The sequence below is a fragment of the Eretmochelys imbricata genome, chromosome 10 (genome assembly GCF_965152235.1).
Source record: "Eretmochelys imbricata isolate rEreImb1 chromosome 10, rEreImb1.hap1, whole genome shotgun sequence".
Classification (NCBI taxonomy): domain Eukaryota; kingdom Metazoa; phylum Chordata; order Testudines; family Cheloniidae; genus Eretmochelys; species Eretmochelys imbricata.
The window spans coordinates 1,795,027-1,817,712 of record NC_135581.1 but is presented as its reverse complement, the minus strand read 5'-3'; the positions used below and the strand labels follow the sequence as shown (position 1 = coordinate 1,817,712).

General features: G+C 51.9%; 1 protein-coding gene across 1 annotated transcript; it reads right to left on the bottom strand.

Annotated features, from left to right (window-relative positions):
* Positions 1-419: 419 nt before the first annotated feature.
* On the bottom strand, positions 420-14,698 carry SCNN1G (sodium channel epithelial 1 subunit gamma). The gene is made up of 13 exons (XM_077828470.1): positions 14,668-14,698; positions 9,930-10,254; positions 8,480-8,777; positions 7,564-7,757; positions 6,967-7,070; positions 6,322-6,485; positions 4,732-4,830; positions 3,690-3,807; positions 2,432-2,510; positions 2,284-2,341; positions 1,590-1,651; positions 1,309-1,384; positions 420-809 (listed from the first exon to the last, which is right to left on the bottom strand). Exons 1-13 carry the CDS (start codon positions 14,696-14,698, stop codon positions 420-422), a joined length of 1,998 nt encoding a protein of 665 aa, XP_077684596.1.
* Positions 14,699-22,686: the final 7,988 nt, after the last annotated feature.

The window sequence follows — 22,686 nt, the reverse complement described above, 5'->3', positions numbered from 1 at the left end:
GGTTGGTCCCACATGTCAGGCCTGGAGCAGGTGTGGCATCATGTTGATATGCCTGCTTCTCCCGAGGCGTGATTCCTACCCAGATGAAATGGGGAGGGGTGTGTGGCTTGTCACTGTTTGGCAAGACCCATCACAGCTCAGTTCCACATCCTACACAAACCAGCGCCAGCAACCCTTCATTGGAAAACACCAGGGACTTGGACCTGGCGTTACCAACCCCTGCTCTATGCCGGGGGCTGAGTCCTCCTGCCCACGCTCCTCCCAGAGACGCTTTCACCACAAAGCTCCAAATCCCTGAATTCGAGGCTGGACCCAATAGTCCCCTAGCGCTCACCCCCAGACACACACCTCTCGTTCCTGGACACCCGGATGACACGTTCATTGCCTGCTTTGGCCTCTGGATGAGGAGACAAATATGGTCAATGGCTCCTGCCCTCCAGAGGGTCGGGCAGCGTGTCTGTGAAAGCAGCGTTTAGCTGCAAAGTGCTGTAGTTGGGCGGGGGAGTCCTGGGCATGTGATTTTCCTGGGGCAGTGGTAAGTGAAGGGCAGTGTTAAAGGTGGGCAGGTCTTCGTCGGGGCACACGGCGTGGTCGTGGCCCCTTTTGGCTGGAGCATTACGCTGAGGGGGCTCCTGATGGGGTGTTGCTTTTCGGTCATTCCACCATTTCTTCGCCTTTTGCCAGCGGTGCCGCATGACGATGAAGAAGGAGTCGATGAAGAAAACTTCGATGATCTCAATGACACAAACCACGGAGCAGCTCATCCAAAGGCCCAGCTGGCCCCCGAAGTTGGAAAGAAGAATAACAATCTGGAGGAGAAGAGAGTGCAAGGTTACACCTGAACCAGCCAGGCAACCAGCAGCAGCCAGAGAGGAGACGTCTCTGAGCTAGAGCAATCAGCGTCTGTCACGAGGTGCCCAGGGGCTGGGTAACTAGACACTGTTAAAGGGACACAACTTGCCCAATACAGGAGTCTGGTCACTAAAGTGAAGGCAAAATATAATGGGCACGTCTCTAAGCTTCCTGCCTGCTCCACTCTAGCTTATGCTCTAGAAATGTCAACTAACGTTGAAACAGAACAGTCACTTACACTTGTCTCCGGGCAGTTCCCCATGGAGAGGTGCCTACGTGACAGAGGACAAGGACTGAATGAGCCAAGGAACCTGACCTCCCCACATGCCCCTGGAGATGCTAGCGACAGGACAGGACTGGGGCACGTTGGAGGGCACTGTTTGGGGGAGCTTGTTCTGCCGCTGCCTGCACTGGACCTATTCTGGGTCTAAACAGACTGCAGACGTCAGAGCTTACGTTGTTGGCGGGATTCTCAGAAATGAATCTCTCGTTCAGGTCTTTGTAGAACACCACGAGGTTTGCAAGGTCCGTTCTGGGAAGGGAGAGAGAGAGAGAGCAGGCCCTGGCTTTAGTCAAACAATAGCGTGAGGCTCACTGAAGAGTGATTTAAAGAACCAGTTGGACGAGTAGGGCCAGGCCCGTCGAAGGGAGCGTTCTTTTCCATTGCCATTGTTAGGGCCGCTGTGATTGTATCTGAACTCGGGACACAGGCTGGAAATACACAGGGGGAAACTTACTTGTTCAGCATTTTGTTGATTTTCTGCCCTTTGTCCCAAGAGAGGACTCGAAGCATCCAGTCCTTGGAAAACAAGAAAACAATGCAACTGCCATGAGCACAAGCCCAGGGAGCCCAGGATGTGACAGCTCATTTGGCTCGGGTTCCATTCTAGAATGCCATGATTGTGTGGTGGGGCCCTCACGCTACCGCCAAGTGGGGGGATCTCGCAGACCCAGAGAGACTGAACCCCCAGGGGACACGTTTGCAGGTTAGCTGGTGAGCTCCTTGGCCAGGGCCGTGTCCTTGTACCTGGCTATGGGAGCCTCACACATTGCAAGTGTTCAGATCCCCTGGTCAGGAGCACCAGGCCAATGCTCACAAATACAGAAGGGGCCTCTCACTCCCAAGGCTGCACCTCTGGATTTTACCTAGTTCCTGTTGGAGCTGTGAAGCTTCCCTGCCCCTTTTCATTGCGGGAGGCCGTTCGCCCTTGTAACCTCATCTCCCCATCGCTGAGAAATCTGGGCTCATCCCCCCCTTTGGGGGGAGGGCAGCCCTCACTGACACAGCAGCAGAAGCAGGGGAAAGCCCCAGCCTGACAATGATCCTGTGGTCCAAGGCACAAGGGAACCAAGCCAGCCTGAACGCGGAGCCTGCAACTCTCGTTGTGCATCTAGGCCGGCTGAGCAAGCAGAGCAGAACTGGGAGCTCACCTCAGAAACTGAAGATGGCCACTGAGCTAAGCTGGTGGTCAGCGTCCATTCCTTAAAGCTGTGGGAAAAGAAGCCTAGTGTTAGCTGTCAGTCTGAATTCCTGCATAAGGAATGTTTCATTTCTTGCCTATCTGGCAGCTGGACTTACCTGCAGGCTTCTTTGCAAATCTGCTGACAGCCCAACTGCTCCTTCACAAACTTCTCATGCAGCTTGTAGTAGCAGTACACTGCAGAAAGAGAGTGCAGGGTAACTGGCTGGGGAAGCCAGAGAGAGTCTGGTCTTGTGCTTAATACACTGGGCTTGGGAGATCTGGGTTCAATTCCTGGCTCTGTAACAGACTCACTCTGTGCCTTGGGCAAGTCCCCCCTCTTCTGAGGGTTTCATTTCCCCAGCTACGAAATGGGGGTAAATACTTTCCCTGGAAAGACACGCTCCTCGGGGCAGGGACAGGTGCTCGCTATGCTTATGCCGTGTCTAGCAGTGAGCATGGTGTTTCTCAAATGCAGCCACCAGCGGCTTTTCTTGTGGCCACAGCCTCCTTGACTGTGATTTGGGAGGGATGGGAAAGCAGCGGCCCCTCCCCGTCCCTGTTGCTCCTGGATGCACTGCCCTGGTGTTGGTTGCTGCGGCCGCCAGCAGGGGGTTGGGCCCTGCTCCCATCTGGAGACACCTGGGGGAGCAGGCAGCTGGTGAGTTCCCTACCTTTCCAGTGGCAGTGGGGCTCAGGCGTTGGGCTCCAGCCCTGGGGTGGCAGGACAGCAGGCTCTGGCCATGGGGCTTTGGGCTCCAGCCCCAGGCCCTGACCCCCAGCCACAAAGCTTCATGCTCTGGACCCCTGCTACCTCCCCTGGCCAACCACCCCAATGCCCCATTACTAGTTAGCAATAAATAAGTTACAATGATTTGGCCGTGTCTATGTGCATATTTGTTTGTTTTTCCTAATGCTAATTAAATATTTTAGGGAAAAGTGTGAGAGTGGCCACCAGCAAGAGTTGGTAGCCGCACTCTGACTGGCCACCAAAAAATTTGTCCTGAGAGCCCCTAGCACAACAGAGCCCTGGACTCAGGCGGGGCCTCCAGATGCTACCAGAGTACAATTAACTAGTGTTACAAAGTGTGTTGCTGGGATTTCAGAGACAAGGCGGCTCTTGCTAGCAGAGAGCTATCTCTGGGCTGAGCAATAAAAGCTGGCCAGGGCGCCCGCATTAGTCCAAGGCAGATTCACCTTTCCTCCAGCCCGGATGGGCTTGTGTGGGTGGCAATTTCAGTGGAGTATAGTGTGTGTGGTAATGATCTAATGCCAGGGGCGGAGCTGGGACCTGTCTGCCAGCAGGACATTTGGTGGTTGTAACTAGGCAGTAAAGGAGGCTGTGCGGGGGCTTTACTCATGCTGTGGAGAACTTACTCCAGTTGGGGTATTTCTTGTAGTTGCAGTATTCTGCCCCGGGAGGTAAGGGCTGGGCGTACTGGGCACAGCCACAGGTATCCACCATGGCCCTCTGGAAACAGGAATGCAGGCAAATCTGCAGGGAAAGAAACCAAGAGTTGGGTTTCCATGGGTCAACAAATGCACAAGCAGGCCTGGGTTGCTTCTAGGTTACTGCTCTGTTCCAAAATGGGTTGTCAGCTGGAACCAGCAGGAACTAACATTTTCAACTGGCATTTCCAGTAGGTGGGGTCCCATCTTCAGTCCCTACCGACTGCAGTGCCGGGCTCCATGCTTTAAGGCACTAACTCTGCTGGAGGCCCGTGTGACCTCAGCTGGCATCACATCACCGGGCGCTGGCATTTTAATACCCGTTAAGAGAAAAATCAAGCCCAGGTACTGGATTTGCAAAAAGTAGCAATTAATACAAGAGCAATGGGAATTAGCATGGAGGAAACCAGGATGCTTGATGCTCTCACGGTGGAGCCTATTACAGGAGCCTTGCAAAACTAGTGGAAACTTTCTTTGTAAGCGTTCTGCTGGTTGGACACAGATTAGATAGTATCAGTTGTTCATGGAGTCTTATCTGACAGGGGTCACAATTTCTGGTTTCAAGGCTTACTAAGCTGCAACATTTGTTTGGCCAATATTTTCCAGTCCAGCAGTGCCAGAGAATTTCATAATGAGCTAATGTTCCTGCTATATGACAGAATCCCCAAGGCAACTTCAAGCTTCAATCATTTTGGAACAAAACCCTGATTTTAAAAGTACTGCGGTATTCTACAGCTGTGATCCAAAGCATTCAACTGCAGCAGTGATCCTGCAGGGTTGGGGGCAGAATCCTGTGCTGTTTGTACAAGGGGATCACTCAAATGACTGAAAAGCCTGAGGAAGAGCTCCTTGTGGCTCGAAAGCTCGTCTCTCTCACCAACAGAAGTTGGTCCAAGAGCAGATATAATAATTTTATTAATATTACATCCCCCACCTGGTCTCTGAAAAAGCAAGCGTAACAGAGCTTTACCTGGAGTGAGTAGCTCTTGTTGTAGAGGTTCGCTACTGGAATGTCAGTGCCGGTCTCTGTGCAGTCGCTGTACGGTTTGCTTAGCTTGTGAGACCGAGTCTGAAAACCAGAAAACAAATGTTGACTTGAGAGACCCCAGCCGAGCTGAAGGAAAGAGACCATTCAGTGCTGCTTATTGGACGGCCTGGGAGCACAGTCCTAAACTATAACAATGATGGGGCAGGACTGAAGCTAGCTTACGTGAATTAGCCTGGTTGCTTTTAGTAGGAGATTATGTGGCTAGAATGGTTTTTAGATTTTTTCCTAATTATATTTGACGCCTCCATGAGATGCCTCCTGCCTACCATAATTCAGGGTACTCAAAGTCTAACCGCCTACACATTCAGAATATTTGCAATGGCTCCCTGCTACGAAAGGGCACTTCTTCCACATCAGAGTTTGTGTGCTGTCAATCTTTTCTGTTTGAGTGACTGTCTTATTCACTGTGCACCAAGTCTTGTTCTGTGACCAGCTGTCTCAAGACACGACTCTGGGACTTTAAGGCAGTGTATGACTTGATTGAGGAATGCCAAGGCAAACCATGTTTTTCAATATCTAGAGTTGTTCTAGTAGAGTTTTGCTGATGTGATATGTGGAGTTGTTCTTATTCTATAGGCACCAAAACAAGGACATGGGGGTTAGGCAGGATTGGGAGGTATTTTAGGTCTCTATAGATCTAACCCTCTGCTGCTGATTACTCATGCTTGCTTTTATAGAAAGCTACAAGCCTCTTTGGAAAGTCCCATATTTTTAGACACTATAAAGTCACTTGTCCCTAATGCTTATCCAGACACCTGGAAGACAGTCAACTATATGCACATGTGAACCTGTCAGACTTTACCCTACTGTCCTTTCTAATGCATGGACTATCAGGGCACGGCTTGACACACCCAGCCACTCCAAATACTACTTTGGGAAACTCCCAGCACCTTATTTCAGCCTCCACCCTACCCTGAGTGATAGTAATGGTGGGAGATTTCCCGAGGCAGGCGAGTGCAGACATGGCCACCTGGAAAGGTCTCTTCACAGCCAGGAGGGCAGTAAGCACAGACCCATCTAGCCAATCAGAATAGCCAGACGTCAGAGTTGTGCTTTAGCTCGTCTGCTCTGGCAGCCAAACCGCCTGATCTGACCCACAACCATGTCTGTACTGTGCTGCAGAACATGAGTTAAAGCAGGGGTTTGATGGTGTGGATGGTGCCTCAGACGTTGTAGAAAACATCAAAATCCTCAAGAAATCCATGGGATAAAACCAGGATCACCCGTAGGTGTGGGATTCCCACAGGCCTGTATTTCCAACAGCTCTCACCCCGAGCAGTAAAACCTGAGTCAGGAGAGTGCTCAAACACTGCTCAGTTACAGTGGCTCTCTCTCTGGCCTCATGCTTTCTAAGGTGCTTTAGATAGCCAGGCCTGGGGCATAAATGTACCCTCCCAGCTCTCTGCTAGCTTTCCTGGATGCTGTGAGGCAGCAGCGGGGATCTATTTAACACAGTTAACACAGTGTTTGTAAGCGCTCATGAGCCCGAGAAGAAAGATCTCTGCCACTCACAAAGTGCATCCCAATGGAGGTGGCCACTGCAGTCTCAATCTCAGTGCCAATATCTTCAATAAAGGGATATTCCTGCTGGTCGTGGACAATGATTTTGGCCCCCGTCGAGGTCACCAGGAAGGGATTGTAATCTGCTTCCTCTATGTAAAGAACGACCTGCAATCCTGCAGAACAAAGAAATAGCATCAACGGGGTTAAAAAAGCTAGAGCCCTAGCTCAGGGAGAGTTGACTCGTCTATGGTCACTGTACAATCTTCTTCAGTTTTAACTGTCATCATCCGTTTGGATTAAACATCTGGCTTCAAGTGGAATTGTCCGGATATCATTGGAGTGTCCAAGTATTCCTGCAGCTAATCTTTAGCATCCAGCACAACTAATAATAGCTACTAGTGATGACTTCGAATGTTACTGAAAACCTGTTAAAAAACCAAGTTACATAACTGGAGAGGAATAATTTCAGGTGGAAAAACTCTAGTGATGCAACAACACTTGATTCATGTGATTTGGCAACAGCTTGGGGAAATGTTCATTTGAACCAACCCAATCAGATAACACGTCTAATGCCAACATGTCCGTCAACCCCCTTAGGATGGAGTTCCCTGAACAATCTGCTTTCGAATGTCTCTACCAGCTTGGTCCCCTTACCATACTCGCTGCCTCCTGTGGAGGTGGTCAGGACTTTCCCATCTTCTCCACTATTGAAGGTGTAGCAGTTGCCGTGCAGTGGATGATGGAAAGGGGTGAAGTTTCTAAAAGAGAGCAAACATTTTTTTCATCCTAGGCTCTGGTCTAACTGCCCATGGCAATGTAAATTACTCACTGGATCGCCCATGAGCCTGAGAGGAGAGAGAACAAGCAGGTTTGGTGCTTGAAGTTCATTTTAACAGTCTTTCTTTGTGCTCCAAATGACTATCCTCCTTCATTCAACCCACCTTCAAATGCACGTTTACTGCTAAACCTGTCAGTGATAATCTGTCAGAGCAAGACGTGTGTAACACAATGTTAAAATTTACACATCTGTCTTCACCATTCTGAGCCTGGTGATTGGCTGATTGTCAGTCTGAATGGTGCAGTCCGCCTAATCTAGATAGTAAGCAAGGGACGGTGGCTTCCTCTATGCTCTGTATATTCCTGAGCGCACTGATTTGCACTCTGTAAATAACAAACATTTAATTCCTAATTGTTTGACGTTTATTTTAAGAAGTGAGAAGTTAGGCTGGTGAGTAATTTTTGTGCACTGACCTTGTGTCGCAAGATATGCCATCGAAGAAACACGTCAGCAGAAGATCCTCAGCGGAGTAGCCCATATTCACTTTCGTCTCCAGGGGTATTTGTGCCATGATGTTCATATAATGCAGCTTGTACCATTCTTGAATAGCATTTACCCCAGAGCTGAATGTGTAAACTGCACAGTCACTGCTGTTGTTTGGGTCACACTAACAATAATAAAGGAGGAAAATGAGTTTCAGATGAGGAAGATGTGGTATAATTTTCTACTGAAGGGTTTGCAATATGATTTCTACTGAACAATGCTACTCAAGCAAGAAGTTTCTAGTTGCAGGTGGAGGAAAAAAAGACAAATAAGGTATTACGGGATACAAACAGTTCCTCTTCAAAAAGTCCTTGGTAGACCTCGTGTTGAGAACTGTGTGCATTCTGAAGGCAGATCAGTCTGGAAAAGGTACAGAGGAAGCAAAGTGGCTCATCTGGGCACCAGTGGCCTTTCCTGTGAGCATGGACATCAGGAACTGAATGTGTGTAACCTTAAAGAAGCATGGCTAGTGGGGGCTCATCATAGGGGATCTAAGAAATGACCTCCCTGGTGTCATAGTTGGAAATAAAGAGGAAGCAGTTTAGGCTGGATTTCAAAAAGAACTTTTTGTCCCCGAGGGTTGTGGGTATGTGGAATAATCTGCGGGAAGCAGTGGATGGACATGTTTAAGGAACCGATGGATTTGGAAGACCTACAGTACAGGGTCTCTCCATCCTGGAAGGTTCTTGTATCTATTCCTCACTAAAGCCTCAATTAACTCTTGAAAGTTTTATCATTTCCCTCCACTGCTGCACTTGTCATCTGCTCAAACAGTCATGCCTGCCCTAGCACATCCACTCCCTGTGCCAACACCGCGCCCAGTCACCACGTAGGAATGGAACTCACCAGCTGAAAGCCCACGACATCTTGTGGCTCCCCAGTATTCACCATGCTGGAACCTTGGTGAAAGACACTAGTCTCAATTTTCCGCTTATTGCCACTTGGAATCTCAGTAACAGTCTTCTTAGAGAGGTCTTTGAACTTTAGCAGAGGGATTCTTTCAAGAAATTTGCTCTCTGTAGCGTTCCAGTCATCTGCATCCCGACGTATCTTGGATTTGCCCTCTGAAAAGCCATATAAAGTCTCCAAAGCATTTTTTGTCTCTTTGTCCAGTTCAGACAAATGCTCTTTCATTGCACTATATCTACATTGGAGAGAAGGTAATAGTAAATAACATGCCATATTCTCCCGGTGTCAACCTGCTGGACTACTCCCTGCAGTCCTATCCTGTCCTACGCATTGTACAATGAATAGCCCATTATAGGGGACACCCAGCTCTTCCTCATTCTCCTCCCTAGACTGACTTAGTGCTGATGCTTCACTTGGAACTTTTATTCACACAATTAATTTGAATTGGCTTGGGTAAAAACTAGATCCTAGAGATTGCCCATTGACTGAAGGACTATGGACAACAGGCCATTATAAACAGCAACAGACTGAGCTGTGAAGAGGTCACTGTAAGATCCAAGCTTCTTTAAAATCTTAATTAATGAGCTGGAGAAGCTAGAGAAGGCAGTAACAGATAGATATTGGGGGATTGCACTAAATGAGGAGGAATTGCCAAAACTAGAGAGAGCAGAAAGATGGACAAGAAATGGAAAAGATTTATCCTGGGGACAATGCAGCTGGGACAATACAGTCTGAAATGCAGATCCTCCATGGGCAGGAGAGACCAGAAAGCAAGAATGGCAGAGAGAGACTGGGGTGGGGAGAGCGGACAGCAGATTAGACAGAAGTGTGCAATACAGTTTGGCAGGAAAAAGAACCCCATGCGATTTTGGACGGCATATGCCAAGGCATCCCATCCAAGCAAGAGGAGATGGAAAACTCTCTGTCCCCTGTTGGAGAGTTTGTGCCTGGAATATTAGTTAGGCCTGAGCTCTCCATTACTGGAAGGACGGCATTCAGAGAGAGGGGACTGGGGGGGCTGATGCGTGCAGAAAGATAAAACAAGCTAAATGCATCTAGCTTGGCTCAGCGCTGGTAAGTCAAATATGGCTACAAATGTCTGACGAGTGTAAACAGCCAGAAAGTAGAGGTGCAGCATTTTAGGGTGCTGTGGGAAGGGGGCAGAGCTAACAATAAGGGGATGGAATTAAAGAGCAGTGGTGTCAGAGCAGCAGGATAAGCTTCCTGAGGGGCTCAGTGCTGGACAGAGTTTTGAGGAAAAATTATTTAACAAATGTCTGAGAAACACTTTCCTCGTGTCCTTTGAAAGCATGCCCACCCTGGCCATAATGGCATGACCCTGCCATTCATACAGTAATTAGCCATCCCCTGGCCCCTCATGGCTTACTTGTAAGGGTTGATATTGCAGATGGTGACAGCGGGGAAGGGCAGCTTCTGGAACTGCACGGTGACTGAGACAGAGGCCGTGTAATAGGACATGACGAGCTCAGCACACTGCCACAGGATCAGCCCCACGGCGCTCAAGGTGAGCAGGATCCAGATGAACCTGCGCAAGCGACCCCTTGATACCACGATACGCCGGCAGCCATGCGTATTGGTGTTCATGCAGTACCAATGCATCAGCTCACTGACTGTTGGAGCCTGAGGGCCAGTCACTGGCAAAGTCTTCTTGATCCTTGCTTTGATCATCTGCCCAGGAGCCATGTTTAACTCTACACATGGAGGGTGAAAAAATATTTTAAAGAAACAAAATGGGTGAGGTAATATCTTTTATTGTACCAGCAATTGGTGAGAGAGACAAGCTTTTGTGATCAACGGCTCAATGTCTAGTTGGCAGCTGGTATCGAGCGGAGTGCCCCAGTGGTCAGTCCTGGGGCCGGTTTTGTTCAACATCTTTATTAATGATCTGGAGGATGGGATGGATTGCACCCACAGCAAGTTCGCAGATGACACTAAGCTGGGGGTGGGGGGGGGAGATAGATTTGCTGGAGGGTAGGGATAGGGTCCAGAGTGATTTAGACAAATTGGAGGACTGGGCCAAAAGAAATCTGATGAGGTTCAACAAGGACAAGTGCAGAGTCCTGCACTTAGGACGGAAGAATCCCATGCATCGCTACAGACTAGGGACCGAATGGCTAAGTGGCAGGTCTGCAGAAAAGGACCTAGGGGTTACAGTGGATGAGAAGCTGGATATGAGTCAAAAGTGTGCTCTTGTTGCCAAGAAGGCCAATGGCGTATTGGGCTGTATTAGTAGGAGCGTTGCCAGCAGATTGAGGGAAGTGATTATTCCTCTCTATTCGGCACTGGTGAGGCCACACCTGGAGTATTGTGTCCAGTTTTGGGGCCCCCACTACAGAAAGGATGTGGACAAATTGGAGAGAGTCCAGCAGAGGGCAACAAAAATGATTAGGGGGCTGGGGTGCATGACTTATGAGGAGAGGCTGAGGGAAGTGGGCTTGTTTAGTCTGCAGAAGAGAAGAGTGAGGGGGGGATTTGATAGCTGCTTTCAGCTACCTGAAGGGGGGTTCCAAAGAGGATGGAGCTCAGCTCTTCAGTGGCAGCAGATGACAGTACAAGGAGCAATGGTCTCAAGTTGCAGTGGGAGATGTCTAGGTTGGATATTAGGAAAAACTATTTCACTAGGAGGGTGGTGAAGCACTAGAATGGGTTACCTAGGGAGTTGGTGGAATCTTAGAGGTTTTTAAGGCCTGGCTTGACAAAGCCCTGGCTGGGCTGGTTTAGTTGGGGTTGGTCCTGTTTTGAGTAGGGGGTTGGACTAGATGACCTCCTGAGGTCTCTTCCAACCCTAATCTTCTATGATTTTGCATTACAGAGCTCTTCTTCAGGTCTGGGAGTAGAGTTGCCAACTCTGACTGAAGCTATTCTGGGAGATGTTTTCCCCCAACATGACGAAATGTCGTTTAAAATATCCTATTAAAATCTCCCAGATTACTTTCAATAGTCACCAGGTGATCAGTGCTGATTCCTGGAGACTCCAATCCTAGAGGGTTGGCAACCCTATCTGGGAAAGGTATTCAGTATTTTAAAAAAATATGGAACCAAGTGAGTACAAGGCCACTTCCCTAAGCAGACAGCGGTCTCTGGAGGGCATTCACAAATCTAGCAAAGGCATATGCAAACTCATTAATCTCTGGTATTTCTTGCTTGCTCCCTTTGCTAATTATCCGGGTGATCTGTGTTAAGCCAGGGCCCCCTGCCTTAGAGCTCATCTGCTCCTCTTGCACCAAATTCACTGTGGGCCCAATCCTGCAAATACTGTTGATCTCAACGCCGGGGTTTACTGACATGAGTAAAGTTACTCTTACACAGAACTGTTTGCAGGATTGGGCCCTAAGTGAGAATTACAGGCACTTCCAGGGCAAACAGGATAATGACATCGGCATAGCAGCTCACTGACACAGCTGCCAGGCTGGGAAGCACAGGCCTCTGATTACAATAGAAACACCTGGCAGCTACAGGGACAGGAACCCGCAGTTACTGGCCCTAGCCTATTGTTCTGTATCATGGAATTTGAGCACCTAGAAAGTGTCCTGGTGCGTGCCAGCTGCTAAGTGCATCACTGATCATTTTTCTAAATATTTCCCAACTAGGAAGTGTCACTGTCACATGCATTTGTGCAAAAAATAGCAAAACACTTCCACACAAATGGCACATTGAAATGGCGAATACAGACTAACACGGCTGCTACTCTGAAACCTGACATTCCACAATATGTTCTTATTGCAGATTTGCCCAAGTCTCTTGAATTCATGAATCTTTTAAAGGAAAATCCCACTATTCAAAACCAGACGTAAAGACACGCACACCTGCAGATCTCCAGTCATGTACAAAATGTTAGAAAAATGATTATCATACACATTGTAAGGAGAGTGATCACTTTACATAAGCTATTACCAGCAGGAGAGTGGGGTGGGGGGGAGAGAAAACCTTTTGTAGTGATAATCACCCATTTTTTCATGGTTTGTGTGTATAAAAACGTCTTCTGTACTTTCCACAGTATGCATCTGATGAAGTGAGCTGTAGCTCACGAAAGCTTATGCTCAAATAAATTGGTTAGTCTCTAAGGTGCCACAAGTCCTCCTTTTCTTTTTGCAAATACAGACTAACACGGCTGTTACTCAGAAAAATGAAGTTTACTCAAGAAATAGGAAACCATCATCTTGTACGTACAGACACTGGGGCCAATTACAACAGATTTAATCAAGTGAGCAACTTTACTGGTGCAGTCAGTCCCATTTAAGTTAATAGGGCTACTGAGATAAGTAAAGTTACCCAGGTGCTTGAGTTTCCCCAGGATCAGGGCCATGATCTGTGACAAGGGAAGGGTCCCTCCGCATTTGAAAGCAAGAGCCAGGCAGGAGCTTTCCCGTGTGGTTTAAGTTATCCATTATTACAAGTGTTTGCTGATTTTAACGTGAAAGATACACACTTATTTTCTACCCCGATGTTTCTAGGAAGTGGAACTGAAGCAGCCCTGGAAGGCACCAGCCTCACCTCTCAGCTAATTGGGGCTCTCCTTTGTCACCCCCTGCCCTGAGGTTCACCTGGCCTCCTTGGGCACAAACCCTTGTGCAGATCTCCCACTGGTGGGACAGACCTGCAGGGTCCATCCCCAGCACTCCTCCTGGCCCTGGGTTTTGCCTATACAAGGAGGGAAGGATCAAGGCCCCAAGGCTCCTGCCGGGAAGAAGCAGTACATGAGCAGTCCCCATCCCAATCGGTCCTGGGACCCTTCGCTCAGGAAGAGAATGAAAGGCTGAAAAGCTCTGCCATGCCCCAGGAGCTGTGGGTTGCCGCCAGCTCTCCAGGCAGGCGGACCAGCCACGAGCCCAGCCAGGGGCGCTGAGCCCCGCCAGCTCTCGGAGGCAGGCGCTGGGGTAGCTGCAGAGACAGAATCGCCTTTAAAACGCTCCGGTCTTTCCCAAACGGCGCCGGTGTCTCCAGGCCGGGGAGGGGAGCTGGGGACACGAGACCCTCGGCCCGGGGGAAGGCTCTGGCTGCCCGGAGACACAGGAGGGGGCATCGCAGCGCCTGGCGCAGGCTGCCCGCCTCACCCCAGCGCAGAGACTGGCAGGAGTCAGCGCCGAGGCCATAGGGCGGAGGAGATGCCCGTGGACCCTAAGCGCGCAAGGACTGACAGGTGCGCATTCCCCGGGTCCCTTTCCCCGGGCCCCGCTCTGCTCAGTCCCCGCCGGGCTCCGCTCTGCTCCGTCCCCCCCGGGCTCCGCTCTGCTCCGTCCCCCAGTCCTCCCCGGGTCCCTCCCCGCGGGCCCCGCTCTGCTCCGTCCCCCCCGGGCTCCGCTCCGTCCCCGCCGGGCTCCGCTCTGCTCCGTCCCCCAGTCCTCCCCGGGTCCCTCCCCGCGGGCCCCGCTCTGCTCCGTCCCCCCCGGGCCCCGCTCTGCTCCGTCCCCCCCGGGCTCCGCTCTGCTCCGTCCCCCAGTCCTCCCCGGGTCCCTCCCCCCGGGCCCCGCTCTGCTCCGTCCCCCCCGGGTCCCTTTCCCCGAGCCCCGCTCTGCTCCGTCCCCCAGTCCTCTCCGGGTCCCTCCCCGCGGGCCCCGCTCTGCTCCGTCCCCCAGTCCTCCCCCCCGGGTCCCTCCCCCCGGGCCCCGCTCTGCTCCGTCCCCGCCAGGTCCCTTTCCCTGAGCCCCGCTCTGCTCCGTCCCCCCGTCCCCCGCTCCGGGTCCCTCCCCCCGGGCCCTGCTCTGCTCCGTCCCCCCCGGGCTCCGCTCTGCTCCGTCCCCCCCGGGTCCCTCCCCCCGGGCCCCGCTCTACTCCGTCCCCCCGTCCTCCCCGGGTCCCTTTCCCCGAGCCCCGCTCTGCTCCGCGGCCCCAGGTCCCTCCCCTCGGACCCCGCTCTGCTCCGTCCCCCAGTCCTCCCCGGGTCCCTCCCCCCGGGCCCCGCTCTGCTCCGTCCCCGCCGGGTCCCTCCCCCCGGGCCCCGCTCTGCTCCGTCCCCGCCGGGCTCCGCTCTGCTCCGTCCCCCCGTCCTCCCCGGGTCCCTTTCCCCGAGCCCCGCTCTGCTCCGCGGCCCCAGGTCCCTCCCCTCGGACCCCGCTCTGCTCGGGGCAGGACCCCAGTGACGGGGCACCCCGGGGCGCTCTCACCTCGGGCGTCTCCTGGCCTGCGGGACTCCATGCGGCCGGCGCGGCGGCCGGCGGGTGCTGCAGGCAGGAGGCGGCAGGTGTCACTGCGGGATGCGAGCGCTGCGCCCCGACCCGCACCTGCTGCGGCCGCCCCGTCCCCGTCCCCTGCCGCTGCCCCGCCCCTGCCCGGCCCGCGGCGGCCCGGCGGCGCCCCCTGCCGGCAGGCCTGGTGCTGAGCCTGCCCCTGCGTGCGTCGGGGGCCCGTTCCCTGCGGAGCCGGTGGGGCTGCAGCTGCGGGGAGTGGGGCGGCCCGGGCTGCAGGCAGGGGCCTTGCGGGGCTGCCCCCTCTGGTGGGACATGGGGTGAGCCTGGGCGCACTGGACCGGCCAGCCGCAGAGCAGTGCGGAGCGCTGCCCGGGGGTCCCATTCCCAGGACAGTAGCCTGTGGACCGGGGCCATCCTGGTGAAAGCCCTGGAGGGGATGGAGCAGGAGAAGGGGTTAAAGCGTGGGGCACTTCCCCTCCTGTCCATGGGTGTGGGGCAGCGCTCCCCACTGCACCCTCTGCCTGGCTTTTCTGAACATTACTTTCAAAGGAACAAGGCGCAGTCTCAATGTTGACACAAACACAAGACACATAAAACCTGCCCCAAAGGAGAGCAAGCCACAATGATACTGTCCGAGGATTCCCAAACGGAGTCTCCTGTCCCCCTAGTGTCAGCTCCAGGCCTCTTGAGCCCTGGGCCCAAGAGCCTGCCTGCCCTCCTTGCTCTTCACTCCCTCGCTCCAAGCAAGGTCAGTCCGTTGTCGAGGTTCTAGATCAGGGTTCCCAACCTATGATCCATGGACCCTGGGGGTCCCAGGCTGTGTCTAAGATTTCCAAGGGGTCCGCACCTCCATCCAAATGAAAAAAGGTTGAAAACCACTGTCCTGGATGAGCACCTGCTCTGGATGTCCCTCCTGCTGCCTGGTGGTGGGGTGTGTGTGTGTGTGTGTGTGTGTGTGTGGGGGGGTTATCACACAGGTACAACATGTGGGAGACCCCAACGTGAGCGCAGGTTCCTCCCAGATCTTGGGAGATGGTGGAGAGAGATGTCCTCTGAGCACTAAGAAATCTCTTGGAAGGCAGGGTGTGCATGAGTGTGTGGTTGGGGGGATGAGGTATAGGAGGCTATTAGGGTATTTTGTACACATGTGGGGAGGGGGTTATTCCCCGTGATTTTCTTTACAGTATGCTCCCCTGGTACTTCCCCAAAGCGTTTCTTCCTCATGTATTAACAAGGAGGAACAAATGCCTCCATGGGATAGCCATGTGGAGGGTTAGACAAATGTTTTGGTTGCTCATCTCTACACATTGAGGGACTCACATAATTCTCAGGGGGAAACATACCCCGAGACAGGGAACTGTGCAGTTCTGGTCAGTTTCCCTATGCAGCCAGCTCTGTGTGGAAAGCAGGGCTGCATAGGAACTCCCCCTCGACCACCAGTCTGCTTGCTGCCCGAGGTGTATCGCGGCTGGTGGCGGACAGCAAGCCAGGAAACAGGGCACATGGCTAATCATCCTGGTTCTTTGTCAGACATACGTGCTGCTATGGGAGAAACAAAGGGCCAGAGATAATGGCAGAGGGTCAGCGCCACAAAAGAGCTTTGGTGCTAACTGAAATCCTCCAACCTCCTGCTCAAGTTGCTGCCCAACTCCATAGATGCTGTTTCTCTGGCAAAGTGGGTGAGGTGCCTGCCAGTTGGTATGCACAAACCACCTACATCCTAGTGCTGACCGGCTCGTCACCCTCACCCAGGCCTGAGCCCTGGACCAGCTTCAGCAGAATCCCCTAGCATGGCGGGCCATCAGGTGACTCACCTGGGATGTAAGAAACCCAAATTCAAGTCCCTGCTGCAAATCAGGCAGAGTAGGGATTTGAAAACAGCTTTCCCACATCCCAAGTGAGTGCCCTGATCATCCCCCCTGGGCTACTGCTGTAATGGGATCTCCTGCTCTCTGTTCTTTATTGAGAAAGGGAGGCTGACCTGGCTTAGGTGCCTAATTCCAGGAGAAAGTTCATGGCTGTGAATCCCAAGCAGAGCTAGGCGCCTTCCTAGGGCCCGGAGTTCAGTATCTAACTACCTCAGAAGGGCGGGGCTTGGATTGAGCATTGCAACACCTAGGTCCCTTTGTGGTTTTAGCCCAGAGACACGATGTTACGGAGGGAATGGGCCTGGTATGGAGGAAAACTTACACGGCTCTGGCTCTCCAGCCCCACTGCTTCCTGAGGTGGCATTGGCACTGGTCTCACACTCCACGTGTGCTAGCACTTGGGAGCTTGGAAAGTGGGCGTTGAGGAGTTTGGGGAAAGAATGGCCCCCAGGATGAAATGTTCATGGCTTCTTGTGATCTCAGCAGTGTCTGAACCCAAACTTGGAACAGTTCCCTTCCCCAACAGTCTGAAGTTGGTCACAGGGAGCTGGCTAATCTTTATACAGTTCCAGGGTGTGGAAATGGCAGCCTTGCATCACTAAGCCCAAGAGCTGCAAACAACATCATGACTAGGATTTCAGAGTTTCCACTGGTGCTGCCAATAGAGAGGGGAGAAAGAGGAGGGCTGTCCACAGGCCGTGTCTGAAATCAGCTGTACCTGGAACTATTCCATTACATTCACAGAGGGCGCGGGATGGGATCCATAAGGTGTCTGCAGACAAAGCGCTGACATGCTAAAGCAGTCATTGTAAAAATTACAATTGCTTATCTCACTAATCCCACACACCTAAGAGAAGCATTCCTGAGCTTCACGTATTTCAGGGTTCTGGACTGGCATCCATCACTACAGTATCTGAGCACCTCCTTGGTTAATAATTGACATGGTAAGGTCCCCAACGGACTTCGTGGAGTCTTTGGCCTTTCCTCCCTCCCCTGGGTTTTTGGGGAAGCCTGGGGAGAGGGGCAATTGTGAATATCAAGAATGTGTCACTTGTTTTCTGATCCCAGTGTGTGAACTAGTCTGTGTAATCCTGTTTCTCTTTTTGTGGTGGGTGATCAGAAGACCCCTGCTGCTTTATGTATCAAGTCAGTGGTATGGATTTGGTGGGCCTCATTCACACCACCGTGAATCTCAGACTGTGCCCATAACAGGTTATACAAGTCAGACCTCACGAAGTGGAGAAAAGTCACTTCTGAACGCCCTGCTGCTGCCCAATAGTTGCATATGACTGATGTCAGTGGGACGTAGGGGAAACCTATTAATAAAATCTAACACCATATTCTAACCAACATTAATGTACTAGGCACAAAGACTTCTTCCAGATCCGTGCATCCACTTACAGAACAATTTAAATACTGTAAATTATCTGAAAATAAAAACATAGTGAGGGAATTTTTGTAACAAACATGCAGGTAAAAGGAGGGTTCTTGTACAGTGGCGATAAACCAGACACAGACATATTTTAACAAATGCCTGGCCAGCTAAGTCTTCCCAGCTGCCAGGGCGGTCCTTGCTTGGAACTTCAAACCAACCGTTGGGACAGAACCCAGATCCTCCTAATTCAAACCACAGGCTCCTACCACTGAGTTAAGGAGAATCTCCACTAGCTAGTAGCAGTACAGATGGTTGCTCTGTGAGTCAGACTGTCTCTTACTACATGTTTCTATAGAGCCAAGTCCGGACTGGGGGCCTCTGAATGATACTGTAACTGTAACCGTACTTCAATGAGCAGTTTTGATTCTCGCCAGTAGAGGGCAGTAGTACACACACAGACTAGCTGGCTCATTGCCATCTTGCTAATGGACCCCCCTGCAGAAGGGTAAACTGGAGCTTTGGAAAGAGAACTGCCCTGATCAGATAACTGCTGTGAAGTGCACACACAGGCATTCAGACCTTCAGAGCACGGTAAAACATAACAAAGAGCTGGCTTACGGGAAGCCACAGAAATACTGCCGTGCGCGAGAGGTGGTAAAATACCTTCTGCAAAAAATGTCAACTAACCAAAGTACTTTTAGGAATGAAAACAACTGTATGTGAGGATTTGTGTGCGAACCACAATATCAGAGCAGTGAGGCATGTCTCCAAACCATAAGCTTAGGCAAAGCCAAGCTGAGTGGAAAGACTGCTAGATATGGTTTGCAGCAGTAAATTACCAAACCGCACATCTGAGTGCAATATGATACCAGGTAATATAGGATGCTGATCAGTACAGAACTGATTTATCTTGGGCTCCATTGCTGGGCCAGTGTGAGGGGACAGAACTTGCAAAGAAAGGCCATTTTATTGTTTCTGATAAAAGACGTTGGCCTGGCCTCTGAGTGAGCTAGGCACAGCTCCAGAGGAGGAGGAGCTCATGGTCATTTTATGCCACTTTTACAGCTGCCCAAATTCTTGGCCTAGCTCTCACCCCTTGTACAGGGCCTGGTGCAAAGGGGCCTGGATCAGGGCCTCTAGTGTTCTCACAGTAGAAATAATAAATAACGATGATGATAATAAAACAACAGTAAAGTGGATGCACACAATATAAAATCTATGCACGGTAAGTAAAAAAATATAATCTCAGTAGGGCAACTGTTTGGGTTCCCTACAATAATTGAGCCCCCTTTCCCTGCCGTCTTCATAGCAAGGGTCCTGCTCCTCACAAATCCTGTTGTGTACCGCATTCTTTTCTATGAAAGCGCAGGAAATGTGCGTGAAGCCACCACCCAGGTCATGGTCTCCTTAGCTGTCACAAGCCGGGTAGCGTTAGGCATAGTCGTTATTTGGGTGGGAATCTGCCAAGGAAGACTCAGGTGATGTGGAAAGTGTCTGGAGTGAATCAGTACTTGGCATGCTTCACACAGTACGGGCCTTCACTTCAGAAGTTCCTGGTAGATTTGCAGGGAGTGATTCTGGCCCTGGCCTGGCTCTGGTACACTGCTATAGTAACACACAGGGGCTGTAAAATGAGCCACAATGGGCCCAGGAGAATTCTCCCAGTGCAGGAGCATTGTAGGATTGATATAAATGGCTCAAAACTGCCCCCTCAATGGAACTGGGCATAGGGGACATTTTGCGAGTGGGGCTTGGAGCAGATTGAGGCCCTGCCACAGAGGGTATTAAAGGCTGGGCTTGGAAAGGATTGGGGGTGGGGTTATGCTAGGGTTGCCAACTTTCTAATTCCAGAAAACTGAACAGCCGTGCCCCTCCCACTGCCCCGCCCCTTCCCTGAGGCCCCACCCCTTTCCGAGCGCTCCCCCCTGCTCACTCTATCCCCCCTCCCTCCATCACTTGCTCTCCCACACGCTCTCTCGCATGCTCCTTTTCACTGCAAGGCCCAGACAGGCATAGTTCTTGTTTTGAGAGCTGTATTATGGTAAATTCAGGTTTTATTTGTTACAGGACACGAGAGCTGGCAGCAAAATAGTCAAAAACGGTCATTTAAAAAAATGAAATTTCACAAAGGTTTTCACGATTCTTTCCCTCCCCTCTTCCCATTTCTCGTAACCAGCTCCATGTTTTTTGTTCACTAAAGTTACTGTAATTTTATGTGTGGAATTCTCACAGCTGCACTGGGTCCAATAAAGGCTCACTTCTGAAGCCCAAATATAAATCCATAGAGCACAACCACAGAAATGCATAGCTGTCCAGATACCTATATAAATAAATCTGTCGAAACTGACTCCCACACCTACATGCAGATACACACGTGTCTTCATGTGTACACATCCAGCATGCACTAACTCATAGACTTCCACATAATTTAATATTAGACTTGTTGTTTAGTGCCTAGAGACCCAAACTACGATAAGGGCTCCAGGGTGGTAGGTGCTGGACACACACGTAAATAGAGAGAGTCTGCAACAAAGAGTTTATAATGTAGCTAGGCAAAGGTGGGGAGAAATGTATCATCCATTGGATGCAGTGACGAGGGATGGGGGTGTGGTGGGGTTGGGACGGGGAGGGATGCAATGATGGGGGGATGGGGGTGCGGTGGGGTTGGGACGGGGAGGGATGCAGTGACGGGGGTGCGGCGGGGTTGGGACGGGGAGGGATGCAGTGACGGGGGATGGGGGTGCGGTGGGGTTGGGACAGGGAGGGATGCAGTGATGGGGGGATGGGGGTGCGGTGGGGTTGGGACGGGGAGGGATGCAGTGGAGGGGGATGGGAGTGCGGTGGGGTTGGGACGGGGAGGAATGCAGTAACGGGGGACGGGGGTGCGGCGGGGTTGGGACGGGGAGGGATGCAGTGACGGGGGATGGGGGTGCGGTGGGGTTGGGACGGGGAGGAATGCAGTGACAGGGGTGCGGTGGGGTTGGGACGGGGAGGGATGCAGTGACGGGGTGCGGTGGGGTTGGGACGGGGAGGGATGCAGTGACGGGGGACGGGGGTGCGGTGGGGTTGGGACGGGGAGGGATGCAGTAGGGGGGAGATGGGGGTGTAGCCCCATTCCTAGCACTTGGAGATGAGGATACACATACCTCAAACTCCTGGGTGCCGGCGATGGGGTGACAGACAGACCCTGGGTCGCTGCAGGGCACACGCTGCAGCTCGAGCCCAGCGGCATGAGGAGCGTGAGGAGGAGAAGCCGGGCAGCAGCGGGAGAGGCGCACGCCACACGACCCCTCAACAGCAGCCTGCTGAGTGCTTGCAAGTTGCGCTAGTTCCTCCCCTACCTTGACCCGACCCAGCCAATGGGAGCAGCGCCGGTGGGCGGGGGGCGGGGCAGCACACAGACCCCCCTGGCCGCCCCTTAGGCTAGGAGCCTGACATGCTGGCTGCTTCCTGACCTGGGAGCCATGCAGCATGGTGGCTAGCAGGGAACCTGCCAGCCCCGCCGCATGCTGCCACCGCCCAGTCAACAGCCCGGTCAGTGGTGCTGACTGGAGCTGCCAGGATCCCTTTTTGACTGGGTGTTCTGGTCCAAAACCGGATACCTGGTGGCCCTAGCTTATGCTCGTAGTTGCTCTAAATTATGTTGAGGGATGTTTAGGCCCCATTAGAGGCTCAGAATCTGGAAGGCACAAAGGTGGCTTAAAGTCACCTTGTCCTCCCTCCCTCCCTTGACTGCACTTTCTGTGCACTGTCTCTCGTGAGTTGCAGTGCAGGATCTGCCCCATAGTTTTCATCTTTAAATTTGCCATGTCTCCTGGGCTCTTATCACTCCTTATTTTGTAAAACCACATTCTCTTTCAAATATGTTTAGTTATTACAGCTCTGAACTGTCCTTACCTCCCCACTAGCTCAGTAAACACACCGGGGGGCCCTGCTGGGTTTCCCCTTTGGACCTCCCTTCCACTCTCCCCTAAAAAGAGAAGAGAAATATTTAGTTGACCTCCCCCCATTCGTAGTGATCTTTACCCAGTTACCTCTTTACAAATAAATATAGGAAGCCCAGCCCTTGAGCTGCTGCCAATCCCTGAACATTGAGGAAAGCCAGGCGTTGGAGGCATGGGACTGGCACACACTGAAGGGTCATTGGTGCCAAAGAAAACACAGGAAATCTACAGGAAATGCGGGCCTGGAGAAATAAGAGTGCATGGCATGTGCACATGGGGGTGAACTAATGATTAGTGCCTGAGGTTGAAGGTAAGTGTCTGACTGAGCCTGGGAGCAAGGAGCGCTGCCCCGGGCACTATGTGAGGGTGGTCTCAGGGTAGAGAATGGCAGCAGCGTGCCCCAAAGGCAAGTTTCCCTTTGCTTGGAGAAGTTATTATTATTAATGCCAATGCAACCAAGGTCAGCCAGACCTAGAGGCCAACCACCAACTAGATGGTGGGACACGGTGTGCAGGGACATGATCAGGCTGTGCTTAATGGAGGGATGAGCCACGGGCAGGAATGGATGGGGATGCCGCACTGTTTGCCATGTCAGTGAAGATGCTTTGGGATGAGAACAAAATTATTATTATTTTAACATTTATAATGAGGTAGCACCTAGAAGCTAGCCAGGCCAGGGCCCCGTTGTCGGGGGATGTCAAAAGCTGACACGAGCATGTGAGTATGGGGTGGGTCTGCAGGCATAATCCTTACTCTTTAAGTGAACCTTATGCTGGGGAAATGTGCTGGACTGGCAGTCCTGGAGGCT

Excerpts from the sequence above, each read along its gene's own strand:
- SCNN1G (XM_077828470.1), bottom strand. The coding sequence starts at position 14,698 with ATGGAGTCCCGCAGGCCAGGAGACGCCCGAG. Across the intron at positions 6,486-6,966 it reads CACAGGAGGCAGCGAGTATG|GATTGCAGGTCGTTCTTTAC; the intron begins GTAAGGGGACCA and ends TTTGTTCTGCAG. Across the intron at positions 2,342-2,431 it reads ATTTGCAAAGAAGCCTGCAG|CTTTAAGGAATGGACGCTGA; the intron begins GTAAGTCCAGCT and ends CTTTTCCCACAG.